The following is a 13,937-nucleotide window of genomic DNA, read 5'->3' on the forward strand; positions in this document are numbered from 1 at the left end:
CCCCACAACCACTGCGCGGGGACAGCAGACAGTCGCTGCGCTCTGGAATGAACTCACAGCGGACAACACTACAAGGGGAAACCAGCCACCCCCCGTGGGCGAAGACGTTCCACGCAGCGACCTCTCGCTAGCGGGAACTGCCCAAACCCCTGCCAAAGAGGAGCTGCAGCTTCACTTCATCCCCCGGACGCGAGGAATCACGGCCTTGCCAGACGCCCCTTTGCTGCCTCCTTACAACAACCAGTAGCCGGCTGCCCCGTTGGCCTAGGACTGCAGGGGTTCGGCCCATAGGACATCACAGATGTTTCCTGCTGCAGAGACCTGGCCCCGTCTTCCTGCCCCCCTCAGCCCTGCCCTGTTCCCACACGCACCCCGGGAGAAATGGGACTCACCGCCAGTGCACCTCCCCGTGGCCAGGCTCTCCCCTCGCCGGCACCCTCTCGTGGCTGGGCTCAGCACGGCAGCTCTCCCCTCGCCGCCGGGCTGACAGTTGCTTTGGTCTCATCTCATGACTCAGCCCTGCAGCCAGGTCTGCTTAGTCCCAAAGCAAAACCCAGCCTCTTTCCAGCTGGACCATGGGCCACCGCCTTTCCCTCGGGGCTTTGAATCATCCTTCTCCTGCTGTGGCCAGAGGAGCCTCCATCCCCCTTGCCAAGGCTGGTTGGGGGACCCAAGCCCGTGGTGCAGTTATGAGGCCGGTGCATTTATCCTGCGGTGAGCCTGGCTGTGAAAGGTGAGTGAAAAGCCCTGATGTGGCCCCAGCCCAGCCAATGCTAACGGGAAACAGCCGAGAGCCCACAGCCAACGGCCCCCAGCCCGGGCTGGGATCGCGCCGGGCGGGTGGGAGGGACCGAAAATCAATAAACCCAGCTTGACGTGGGAAACGAGCCCTAATTGGGGGACAGGATAATGAGGGGACGGGCAGCCCTGCCCCCCATGACCTCTTGGGGTCCTTGTGAGAAATGGCTGGAGAGTCAGAGCCCAGCAGGGGAAAGACCCTTCACCCAGCTCCCGCCGGGCGCCCCACACACTGAAGGTCCCATGTTCCATTCCCAGCCCGAGCTCAGTTCCCGCCCTGCGGCCGGCGCCCCCCAGGAGAGAGGCCGCACAGCAGCCATGCGATTTATTCCAAAGTGACTTTATTGCTGCTAGAAAAGCGGGGTATTTACAGGGCGGAGGCTCGTGGGTAGGCAGGCTGCGGGGACCCCTCAGCGCCGCCTCTTGGCAGAGCAGGGCGGGGCGGGGGCCGGGCCTGATGCCCCCTTCCTCTTGCTGCCCCGGGTGACAGGGGTGGCAGAGCTCTGCGGGGGCGGGGAGTCGTCCAGCCGGTAGGGGGCCAGCTCGAAGATCTGCTGGAGGATGCCCGTGAGGATGAGTTCGGGGCTGGCGACGGGCAGCCGGGCGCTCAGGGCGGGTCTGCAGCGGGGAAGGTCCTCGGGGCAGGAGATGATGATGCGCTGGTCCTGGAAGGGTTAAAAATGACTCACTCCTGACCCACAGCCCTCCCTCCTCAGAGGGTGCCCCTCACTCCTGACCCACAGCCCTCCCTCCTCAGAGGGTGCCCCTCACTCCCGACCCACAGCTCCCCCCCTTCCCCCGCCTCAACCGGTGCCCCTCACTCCCGACCTGCAGCCCCCCCCACTCGCCCCTCACCTTGTACCCCCGGGGCATGTGGGGCAGGAAGATGCCCCCGCTGCACTGGATTATGTCCTTCATGTGTTCGGGCTCCGGCCGGACGTTGGGGGTGACATGGATCTCGTAGCCCTGGGGGAGGGGAACGAGGCTGTGACCCGACCGACCCACGGCTGCCCCAAGTAAGGGGCGGGGCCTGGGGACGGGGCGAGGCCAGCGAGGGGATGGGGGAGGCAGGGTGGTTTGTGGGGGAGGGGGAGAGTGTTCCGAGGGGTTTCGCCTGCAGCAAGGAGGCCAGTGGGGGGGTCTCACCTGCAGCAGGGGCCGGGGGGCCAGTGGCGGGGGGGGTCTCACCTGCAGCAGGGGCCGGGGGGCCAGTGGGGGGGGGTCTCACCTGCAGCAGGGGCCCCTTGCGCGCTCGCTGCAGCGACTGGGCCAGGCTGAAGTGGAAGTTTTTCTCTTGCTCCGCGTCCCGCACCAGGAAGCCACCGGGCGACAGGAAGCAGCCGCTGCGCCCGCTCTGGGGAGGGGGAGAAGTGTCACCCGGGGGGGGGTAACACCTGGCAGCCCCCCCATGTCACTTCCCCACCCCCAGCCACACCCCATCGCCCCCCCGGTACCTTGTCCAGCCAGTCCAGCGTGACGATGGGCACCCCGCGGGCCAGGGCGCAGAGGAACTTGACCGTGCGGCGGACCCGATCCGTCACCAGGTGGGTGCAGTCGAAGACCGACCGGGCCAGCGTCCCGCCCAGCGCCAAGACCACCCGCTCACCTGCCTCGTCGATCACCCCCGTGAACAGCACCTGGGGGGCACAGCCAGCTTGGATCAGCCCTCCCCAGGCCTGGGTCCCCACACTCCCGGGAGTAGGGCAGCTTAGTGTGGTCCCATCACCTCCACCCCCATCCCAGTTGCCTTGGTTCAGTCCCATCAATTCCCCCCCACAGAGCAGGGCAGCTTGGTATGGTCTCCTCTCCACCACCCTCATGATTTGGTAGGTCCCCTCACAGCCCCCTCCACTCAGGTTGGCTTGGTACAGTCCCCTCACCACCCCCCTCTCAGCCAGGGCAGAGCAACTTGGTACAGTCCTGTTAACAGACTGTTAAAAGCTTAAGGTACAGCCCCCACCCCCCACTAACTTGGTACACCCCCTCCCCCCATCTGGAGAGAGAACCCAGGAGTCCTGGCTCCCCCCCCCAATGGCTGCCCCTGCCTCCCCACCCCCCATCCGGGGCTCCCGTACCCTGGGGGAGGCCATGGCCCCGGCTGCCCCCTGGGATCGGCGAGGGGCCCTGGCCCGCGGTGCCTCCGCCTCCTTCTCCGTGCTCTGGCGGCGCAGCAGTGGGGCCGGCGCCTCCTGCAGGGGAGATGGAGGGAGTGAGACGTGCCTGCAGCCTGCCCCCCATGCCCCACCCCACTGCCAGCAGGCCCCGCCCCTTAGTTCACCCCATTTGCCCAGTCCCACCCCCAAAGTTAGTCCCACCCCCCTGGCAGGATAGACCCTGCTCCTTGAGTCCACCCCAGTAATGGAATCCTCCATCCATTTACCAGACTCCGCCCCCAGCAATTTAGGCCCCACCCCCAGACAACCCCAGCCACCAGCCAGTAAATTACACCCCACCCTCTGCTGCTGGACCCCACCCTGAGCATATTAGGCCCCTCCTCACAGAGCCAGGCCCTGCCCCCTTTTCCCTAGCCCCTCCCAGTGGTCCAGTTACTCACTGGTTTCTTGCTGGTGCCACTCCCAGCATCCTCCGGGCCCTTGGCCGAGGCCCTGGCTGCTCGTCTCCTGCCTTGCGCCCGAGGGGGCTCTGGCGTGGCCACCCCTCTGCCCTTGTCTTGAGCCTCCCCGGCTGGCTCCGGGGCACCCTTCCTCTTGGCAGCCGGCTCCTTGGGGGGTGCTCTCTGGGACCGCCGGGCTCGGCCCTGTGACACCTCTGGCTCTGCTCCCCGCAAACAACTCCTGAGCGCATCTGCTGTGCTCGGCTCCGGGCCTGCAGCCCCCTGAGATCTCTGGGCCTGGCCTGAGGCCTCTGGCTCCGTGCAGGGTGCCTGGCTCCCTGCGCCCCTCCGGGGCCTCTTGATGGGGCCAGACGGCTCTGCCTCCACGGCCCTGGCACCCCCCGGCTCCGGCGCCTCCATGTACACAGCCCGGCTGCAGAGCTGGCGCCGCCCCCTGAGCCGGGGGGCAGCTGGGCCAGGCTGGCTGGGTTCTTCCACCCCCACAGGCTCCTCCTCCCCGGTGCGTCCTCTCTCCGGTCCCGGGCCTGGTGGTGGAGGGTCGGGAACCGCAGCGGACCGCAGGCTCCGGCGCCTACTGGTGGTGGAGGGAATGGGAGGGGCCTCCGGGACCTGGGGAAGAGAGAGAGAGATTAGAGGGCTGGGAGCCAGGACTCCTGGGTTCTATCTCCGGCTTGGGGGGGGGAGGGGTCTAGCGGTTAGAGGAGGGGGGGCTGGGAGCCAGGACTCCTGGGTTCTATCCCCAGCCCTGGGAAAGGGGATGCGGGGGCTCCCCAGACAGCGTGTGCAGCCTCCATTCCCCCAGAAGAGGGCGCCAGCCCCTGCTCACCTTCCCAGCATCCTCTGGCCGTGCCCCGGCGGGGTGGGCCCCAGCCCCCGTCAGCCCGGCAGCCTCTGGGGTCTCCTGTCTCGCCGCAGCCTCTGGGCCCCCTGGAGAAGAGGGTGAATGAATTTGTGAGTCCGTGATCGCAGTTCCCATCCCTGCCACTAGATGTCACTGCCTGCCGGGGCATGTCATGTGACTGCCTGCAAACCGGACACCCCTTGTCCCCCTCCCCAAGCTGGGCAGAGAACCCAGGAGTCCTGGCAGGGGATTCCCCCAGCTGAGGGGGATTCAGCGAGTCCCAGGGCAGGGCCCTGGGGCCCGGCTCTGCCTGGGCCAAAATGTTCGGGGCAGTTCGTGCGTCACGACCTGCCCAGGTGGGACAGGCTTCCCCGGGAGTGCGTCGCACGCGCACACGGCAGGGTCGCACGGGGGGCCTTGCACAGTCACACATGGTCTCACACACACACACACACACACACACACACACACACGCTCCCCACCCCCGATCGCTCACCCTGCTCTCCGAGGCGCTGCCCAGCGCTGCCAGCCCCGGGCTCCGCTCCTGCCCGCCTGCCCTCGCCCTGCAGCACCGGGGCTGGCCTGCGGGGGGCGCTCAGCACCAGGCGCGTGGGCTGCGATTCCTCCTCCTCGGGCACCCCCCTTCTGGTGCCCCCTGCTGGCAGCACCCCGCCAGGGAGCCCCGACCCCCCGTCGAAGCTGGGGCAAGCGATGGAGGGAGCCTGGGGGCCGAGGGGCAGCGACCCCACAGAGGCCGGGCTGGGTACAGCGGGCGGCACCGGCTCCGCAGACAGGGCTCCCCCTGGTGGTGGATGGCAGGGCAGCAGCTGGGTCTCCTCCTCTTCCTCGCGGATGAAGGGCTGGGTGGGCTGGTCCGAGTGGCGCCCAAGGTCCTCGCAGAACGACTGAGTCGCCTCCACCATGCAGGGGTCTGAGTCCGAGTCCTTCTCTGACGAGGCGCAGACTGGAGGGGGAGGGGGGCAGGATGAGGATAGAACCCAGGAGTCCGGGCTCCCAGCCCCCTGCTCTCTTCACCCCAGCCAGCCCTGGTTGCTGGGCCCAGTCTGGAGGGAGGTGGGGAGAGCAGTCAGGACAGGCCTGTCCCAGCAGCAGCGCTGGCGCATCCCAGAATCCTCAGCAGCCCCTTCCCCACCCCACCCCAGTGTGAAATCCAAGATGGCGGCTCCCGACTGGTCTCCTCTCTGCCCCCCGCCCACCGCCACGAGCCCCGGGACTCCGGCCGTGGGGCCTGTCGTGCTCACCTGGAGCGTGCAGGGCTGGGCCAGCTGGAGGAGACATCACGGATGCTGCAAAGGGATCAGAGTGACAGCAGGAACTGGTGGGGGAGGGGTGATCGTGCCTGAGGCCCCGCCCCCAGTGGGTCACTATCTCCACCCCCTGCATGTGGCCCCGACCCCAGTGGGTCGCTAACTCTGCCCCTTTCGGTGACCTAGCCATCCAATGGCGGGTTCTCAGCCCAGCTGGGCCACGGAAAGGGAACTGCCTTGTTTGGTCACCAAAGGGGGCCACCCCCAGGATGAGACACTGATCCCCCCCACAACCCACCTTTCACAGGCGGGAGCGATTTGAAGACAAACGTCTGCGTGGCTTCCTCTTGCAGGCTGCTCCTCAAGCCTGCGGGGAGAGAAATTACCCAGGATCCTTCACAGCTTCCCTGCCACTGATCTCTTCACTGAGGGCCACAAAACCCCACGGATTCCCCTCCCAAGGGGAAGGGTCAACCCTGGATCACAGGGGGAAACCGAGGCACAGAAAGTGCAGGAGATGTGCCAGAGGCCACACAGTAAGGTGGGGCTAGATACAGAACCCAGCAGTTCCGGCTCCCAGCCGCTCCCCCCCGGCTCTAACCACTGGACCCCACTCGCCTCCCAGAGCCGGGGAGGGAACCCAGGAGTCCTACCTGCTGCCATGGGGGCTCTGGTGGCCTCGGCCCCCAAGGACGGGGTCTCCTCAGCCAGGTAGCACTGCGTGGCCTGGAGGGCAAAGTCAGCATCGTCTGGGAAGGCGAAGGAGAAGAAGAGCGAGACACCAGGTGAAACCGAGGCGCCTGACCACATCCCAGCATGCATTGCAGCACGCTCACCCCTGGGAGCCGGAGACCGGGGCGGGGAATGGGATCCTGGCATCCAGGATGGCAGTGCAAGCTCCATGTCTCCCAGCCCCCATATTTACCCTCCACATCTGTGTCGCTGCAGCCCTGGCTCTCCAGCTGTGCAACTGCTGGATGTTCAGTGGTTTCCTCCACATCTGTATCACTGTCCCCAGCGCCAATAGGCAGAGGGTCCTTTGGGCTTCCAACATCTGGGTGCCCCGTAGCCTCCTCCACATCTGTATCGCTGTCCCCGTTTTCGGCAGCCTGCTGGCCCTTGGGATGCTCAATATCTGGTTTCCCCCCTGCTCCCGTCACATCTGTATCACTGCTTCCAGGGAGAGCACATCGATGGTTCTTTGTTACAACATCTGGAATCTTTGCTGCCTCATCCTCCACATCTGTATCGCTGTCCACCTGGACAGCGGGCCGGTGAGTCTTTGCAGCCACGTCTGGATTCCCCTCAGCCTCCTCCACATCTGTATCGCTGTCCCCAGGAGCAGCCAGCCCATTGCGTGTTTGTTGCACATCTGCATTTCCCCCCGGCCGCGCCACAACTGCACCTCCGCCTGGGAAAGCAAGTCGATGGTTGGTCTGTGCCACATCTGGATTGTCCTCCTCCACATCTGTATCACTGCCCACCTCCATGGCAGGCTGATAGGCCTTCCGTGCAGCATCTGGATTGTCCGCCTTCTCCTCCTCCACATCTGTATTACTGTCCACCTCTATGGCGGGCTGATGGACCGTCCATGCAACATCTGGATTGTCATCTTCCACATCTGTATCACTGCCCACCTCTATGGAGGATTGATGAGCCTTCCGTGCAACATCTGGGTTCACCACTGCTTCATCCACATCTGTATCGCTTTCCCCATTTTGGGCAGAGTGACGGCTCTTGGGATATGCATCATCTGGAGTCTCCACTCCCTGCTCTACCTCTGTTTCACTGCCCCGAGGGACGGCAGGTCGTTGGTTCTTCTGCACAACATCTGGACTCTCTGCTGCCCCCTCCACATCTGTATCACTATCCAGCTCACCGCACAGCTGAGGACTCTTTCGACCCACCACATCTGGATTCACACCCGCCTCCTCCACATCTGTATCGCTGTCAGAGACGGCAGGCTGACTCTTGGTTCCTGGCACCACATCTGGATTCGACTGTGCTGCTTCCAAATGTGTATCGCTGTCCACATGTCTGACAAGCTGACGGCCCTTCGGATGCACAACACTGGGATTCTCCACTGCCTCCAGCCCATCTGTATCTCCGTCCCCATGGAGAGCACGATGATGGGGGTGCATCACAACATCTGGATTCTCCGCCTTCTCCTCCTCCACATCTGTATCACTGCCTACCTCCATGGCGGGCGGGGGGCTTGTGGGATCCACAACCGCTGGCCTCCCTGCAGCCTCCTCCACATCTGTATTGCTGTCCCTCAGGAAAGCAGGTCCACGGTTCTTCTGCCCAACATCTGGCTGCCGTACCGCCTCCTCCACATCTGTATGGCCACCCGCCTCCATGGGGCAACCGTTGCCTAGGCCCCCGACAGCTGGTCTCTCTGGGGTGCCAGCAGGTCCCTGCCCTGCATGGCCAGGCCCCTTGGTTAACGCGGGCCCCCTAGGTCCTGCCCGCTCGTCAGCCTCTGGGTCCGTCCCAGCCACCCCCGTGGCCCGGGGCTTCGGGACCTGCCACGGCAACCCCATTCTCCGGTGGCCCGGGGACCTTCTCGCTGCTATAGCGCAAGCGCTGGGAGGGGCAGGGGGGGTCGGGGGTCTCGCCACCTTCCTCATCGCTGGGGGCAAAGAACAGCAGGGATTAGAACCCACCGTAACCTACAGAGTCACCGCGACCGAGCCCCTCTGCTCTGCCCTATGGCACAGCTCCCGCTCTCCACCGCTCCCGAGCCCCCCACCCCGCCCCACAGCACAGCGCCACACAGGGACATTGGGGTCACCACTGACTGCCAGGGGAGAGTGTCCCCTACTAACCCCCCTCCCGCAGCACATCCCCTCTCACTTTAACACTAGACCCCACTCCCCTTCCACAGCCGGGACAGAACCCAGGAGTCCTGGTTCCCCTTGCTCTGCCCACTAGGCCCTCCAGCCAGGCCCATCTCTACCTTTCAGGCACCACGGTTGCGGAGGGGGAGGAGAACGTCGGGTTGGAACGGTCTCTGGTGTCAGCAGAGGAGTCAGATCCTGGTGGACCAGATGGAGACAGGGTGTCAGTGGGGTACCTGGGGGCCTCAGTTCCCCCCCCCCTCCCACAGAGTGGGGACACACCCAGCTCCCTGGTTTATCATCATAGGGCCTACCATAATATTGTAGCCTGAGTGCTGGAGCAGTCAGTAACCAAAGATGAATCCCAGACATGGTATTCCCTGCCTTCATCCCTCCCACCCCCAATTTGTTATCGTAGGGTCGACCATAATATAGAAGGGGAGACTGCAGATGAGCTAAACAAAACCAGGTGTCCTGACTCCAAGCTCCCTCCCCTGCTACAGCGACTAACCTTTACACCCAGGAACAGACCCCAGAATCTCTCACCCACAAACACTGGTTTGTTATTGTAGGGTCTACAGTGATATGATAGAGCCGCTTATCACTGGGGCTGGGTATAGCCAGGAGAGATAGAGAGCGCCTAAGCAGAACCTTCCAATACCAAACTCATGCCCCCACCTGGCTACTTTGTTATTGTAGGGTCTATGATAATATTGTAGGGTACCTGACTGCTACAATTGTGTGTCACCTTGGGGGAAGAAGGAACCCATACAGACTCACCCCCTCCCACTCCTGAGCCCCACGCTCATGCCATGCCTGGTTTGTTATTGTAGGGCCTACCATAATATAATGGAGGTGCCTAATGCCAGGGCTGGATGTCATTTATGAGGAAGCAGGAGCCCAAACATAGAAAAACTTCCAGCAACCCCACACTCCTACTGTTGCTGGTTTGTTACTGTAGGGGCTACAAGAACATTACAGGCTCCTCCCCACTCACCATTGCTCCCCAGCAGGTGCAAGAGCCTTCCTCCACCGCGCGGCTCTTCCTCATCCTCAGAGTCCCTGGCCAGCAGGGCCCCGTAGCCCATCCTCTTGCGGGGCACAGGAGTCTCCTCAATGGCCAGGGTGTTGGGGGGCCGGGGCTGGGTGGGGGGCACCTCCGAGGAGTCCTCGGGGTCGGTGCCCCGCAGCGGCAGCAGGAAGTACTGGCAGCCCACGTCCCCGAACATGAGGGTGTCCCCGTCGGCCAGGCTGTAGCGGACCTGGGGCAGCAGCACGGCGCGCTGGCGCCGGGTCCGGTTCAGGCTGCCCCGGTCGTAGAGCAGGTGGGGCCCGCCCAGGGCCGGGACCTCGATCACCGCGTGGGCCTTGGAGACGGAGGGGGCCGGCAGGCAGACCCGGCAGCTCGGCAGCCGCCCCACCACGTTCTCCCCGGGGTAGATCCAGAAATCTGGGGGGCGAGAGAGAGAACCCCGGAGTGCTGAGCCCCGCCCCTCCTGGGCCAGGGGGAACCCAGGCGTCTGGGCTGCCGGCCCCGCAGCTCTAACCACTAGACCCCACCACCCCCCGACCCCGCCAGCCCCGCAGCTCTAACCACTAGACCCCACCACCCCCCCAGCCCCCGACCCCGCCAGCCAGCTCTAACCACTAGACCCCACCACCCCTCCGCACCCCGCCAGCCCCGCAGCTCTAACCACTAGACCCCACCACCCCTCCACACCCCGCCAGCCCCGCAGCTCTAACCACTAGACCCCACCACCCCCCCGCACCCCGCCAGCCCCGCCCACCTTGCTCCGGCCCGTATCTGCTGCTGAGCAGGTGCAGCCGCCCCACGGGGCGAGGGGGGCCCGCGTCGGCCTCCGGCTCGGGGGGGTCCCCGTCCGCGTCCTCGTCCCACGCCAGCAGCTGGGTCTGCTCCATGGCCTGCGGGGGCAACGGGCAGCGATGGAGCCGGGCCCCCCCCGGTGCCCCCCGACCCGCAGCCCCTCCCCCACCGGTGCCCCCCACTCCCGACCCGCAGCCCCCAGCTGGCCCACCCCCAGGCTCCCCACCCCCCAGCCGGTGCCCCACTCACTCACTCCCGCCCGCCCCGCCCCCACTCACCTCCTCTTCCCCCCTCCCCTCCAGCTGTAACCCGGCCCCTTCCTCCAGGCGCTTTCCCAGAGAGGAGGCCCGTGATTGGCCAGCCGGGCCCGCTTTTAAAGCCTTCCCCTGTTCTGATTGGCCCCTGCGGATCTCAGTCACGCGAGTGGGCGGGGCCTTCCGCCCTTCGATCCCGCCCCGCAGCTCTCTTGCGAACGCGTTTTTTGACTTTGGAGCATAGAGCGGGGGGGGATGTGCGTGCAGAGCGCCGCCCTGCCTAGGCGTTACCACCGGAACCATGGAGCCGCCCGGGGCTTTGAGGCTAGATTGTACAGGCTGGGTCCTCCAAGGCATGGCGGTTGCGACCCGCCAATGTGGGGACCATAGAGCTGAATCCGTCTTTGTACAGACAGTACCACCGGAACCATAGAGAGGAGTGCGTGTCTGTACAACGGTAGCTAGAGTGTACACTGTTCGGTCGTCCCACACAGCCCGCCGAGCCCCCGTCTCCCCATGACGTCACGGATGATCATACAGAGTCGAAACCACAGACTCCTCGTGTGTGTGTGTACACATTAGTCCTCTCTCTTGTCACTCTCTTGTCAACGTGACGCCCCGCGTGCACCACAGAGAGGGGAACCGCCTTGTAGACAACGCCCTCTTACCATAGAGAGCGGTTGTTCGGAAGCTAGAATGTACAGATTCTTGGTCCTCCAAAACATGGCTGCCTCCTTAGAGTCGGTATCAAAACAGTCACGTGCTGGGGGTTTGACACCCGTCTGAGATTTTGCCCCTCCCCCTCGGGGGCGGGGCCTCCATTAGTCCATCATGAGCCCTCCTCCCCCTCCCCACCCCCCCACACTGCTGTGTTGCTGCATTGGCCTAACACAGGCCTTTGGCGCCATGGGGATGCAGCACAGCGTTGCCAGGCAACACGCTGGCCACTGGGGCCCCCATGTGCCACGGGGATGCACTGGGGCGTTGCCAGGCAACATGCCGGCCATTGGGGGGCCCATGTGCCATGGGGATGCACTGGGGCGTTGCCAGGCAACACGCTGGCCATTGGGAGCGGCCCCATTACATCCACACCTTTGGACAGGGCTGCTTCCAGCCCTCACCCTGTGTCGCCGCCATCTCCCTCTGCTCAGTGATGCTGTGGGTGGCAGAGGCGTCCCAGGCCCTGCCTGTGATTTGCAGGGGGTGAGAAACTCTCGCTGGCTCCCCTCCACCCAGGGCAGGTGTCAGCAACGATGTGGCAAAGGGGGGTAACGGTGCCACATAAGGGCAAATGTCATTGGAGCCCCATGGCAGAGCCTGAGAGAGAGAGAGTGAGAGTGTATGGGGATGGATGGACGGACGGATGGAACGGCAGGCAGGCTCCAGCTCTGTTCAGGGTTAATCAGAATTACCAGCGAGTTCCAGAAGGGGCCCCTGGTAGTTCTGGTGATGATGACGGTTGCAGCGGGGGTGGTTGGGCTGGGCAGTGCCTGAACAAAGGAGAACCCAGGTGTCCTGGTGTTTCCACCCCTGCCGCTGTGGTGTTTCCAGCCAGTTGCAGCTCCAGGGCGTGAGCTGGTCCAGGAAAGACATCCAAGCCCATCCCTGCGGAGACAGAAAGGAGCAATGTTACAGTCCCACCATCTCAGCACCAGCCCTGTCTCAGCTGAAAGGCATCCTTTCCCTGCCCCTCTGAGCTAGGAGACCGCTGTGTGCAGCCTGCCGCCTCCTCTGAGTTCCCCACTGATTCGAGTCACGCCACCGAGCTTGTAATAACCAGGAGGGGATGGATGGGAAAGGATCCAAGCTAAGGCACAGGCCAATTGCCTCAAGGGACTAGGGCATGGGACCTTTCCCCTCTAGGGGGGGCTGGTTCCGATCTGGCCCAGGGCAGGTGATTGGCTGTCTCTGGGTTGACCCTATTCCAGTGACAAGCAGAGGCCTGTTGGATGCCGGGCAAGCCCAGCTCAGTACCAAAGCGCTTTAGCCCTCAGGAGACTAAACTGGTGTGAGCCACAGGCGGAGAGCTGGACAGACCGAGGTGCCTCAATGCCCGAGGCTCCTGCAACGTCAGGGATTTGATAAGTCGGATATGCCTAGATCATCCCAGCAGGTGACCCACAGCCCCAGAAGAAACCAAAGCCCTCCCAGGTCCCTGCCAATCTGACCTAGGGGCTCTGTTGCCAAGCTGGGAGCAAGACACACCAGCCAGGCTGCGAGAGAGAGGATTCTCTTGGTGCCTTCTCAGAGCACCCCGTCCGGTTTCCCATCTCCAGCTGTGGCCAATCTCTGATGCTTGGGACAGGGGTTACCTCCAAACCTCACCCCCATCTCGCCATGTTTGGTGGTGCAGTAAGATGCAGAGGAGGAAAAAAACTCCAAAGAGGATATACCTGGCCAGCTGAGCAACAGGGAAAATAATTCCTTCCTGACCCCAGATGGCAGAAGCCCTGAAGCATGAAACTGAATTACACGCATTGTCTTAATGCAGAGCTGCAAGGGCCAGGCGCACGCTGCCGGCAGTGCTGGTGATCCTCTTCTCCCCAGGCTCACGAAGGATGGGAATGGATGGGGGGATTCATAGATTCACACCCGCCAAACTCCAGAAGGGCCCGCCACAACCATCCAGCTCAGTGACACACATGCACCCAGGCCATCAAATTTCTCCTGGCACCTGTATCTCGGGAGGAGATCTAACCACATCAGAATGACTCCAAGCGACGGGAAGCACACCGCTGCCCCAGCCGGCTGTTCCAGCATTGCATCATCCTTCGCAGTGAGGAGATCGCCTCTGATTTCAAGGTTGAATTTGTCCAGCCTCAGCTTCCAGCTGCTGGATCTTGCCAGGCCTTTGTCAGCAAGTTTCCGTTTATGAGAGCTGTGGTCCAGCCTCCTCTCAGCCTTCTCTTTGTGAGCTTTGTACCCTGCCCCTGGCTTATTTGGGGGACCCTCCTATGAGTACGCTCCAGTATTTCCACCTCCTACTCAGACCCTGGACACCTGAGCGGGACATGGTCTAGCAGTGGTTTCTCCAGTGCTCTGTAAGGAGTTTCCTATGGAAACTCCCCCCCCACACACACACCAGTAACTTGGGCAATTTCTGCCATTCCAGTAGGTTAAGATCCCATCTCTGCGTGTGGTTAGAGCGGGGGTGCTGGGAGCCAGGACTCCTGGGTTCTACCCCTGGCTCTGGGAGGGAAGTCGGTGTCTCCCCCATAGCCAGGCCCCCTCCCTTTCCACCCAGGTAGTGCCAGCTGGGATCCCAGCTCAGCTGAGTCTTGCTGGAGCCCAGCCCTAGGTGAGGATTTTCTCAGCCCCTCATCAGGGCTTTGGGGGGAGGGGGGAGGAGCAGCAGCTCAGTGCACTGCTAAGGGAAGGGGCAACGCCACAGCAGCTGGGGGGCTGAGGTGTCCCACTGGGAGCTGGGGCAGATATGGCGGTGGCAAGGTTATCGAAGCATATGGGGGGTGTTACCTCTAGGGGGTGCTGGCTCCCATCCTGCCCCAGGGTGAGGGACTGGCTGGCTCAGGGGAGCA

The 13,937-nt window shown here is 63.7% G+C and overlaps 1 protein-coding gene across 1 annotated transcript; it reads right to left on the reverse strand.

Annotated features, from left to right (window-relative positions):
* Nucleotides 1-1,122: 1,122 nt before the first annotated feature.
* On the reverse strand, nt 1,123-10,295 carry MDC1 (mediator of DNA damage checkpoint 1). Its single transcript, XM_067570005.1, is given in 16 exon segments — nt 1,123-1,463; nt 1,654-1,764; nt 2,027-2,152; nt 2,253-2,435; nt 2,874-2,987; nt 3,353-3,982; nt 4,200-4,300; nt 4,711-5,178; nt 5,477-5,521; nt 5,781-5,836; nt 6,123-6,231; nt 6,408-7,999; nt 8,001-8,114; nt 8,442-8,520; nt 9,320-9,772; nt 10,110-10,295. Coding segments are annotated over 16 exon segments (4,569 nt in total). The 5' UTR covers nt 10,243-10,295; the 3' UTR covers nt 1,123-1,208.
* Between the last annotated feature and the right edge of the window lie 3,642 nt (nt 10,296-13,937).

Source organism: Emydura macquarii, unplaced genomic scaffold (assembly GCF_026122565.2).
Source record: "Emydura macquarii macquarii isolate MOO-44397 ecotype Brisbane River unplaced genomic scaffold, CSIRO-AGI_Emac_v2 contig_2976, whole genome shotgun sequence".
In the NCBI taxonomy this organism is placed as follows: domain Eukaryota; kingdom Metazoa; phylum Chordata; order Testudines; family Chelidae; genus Emydura; species Emydura macquarii.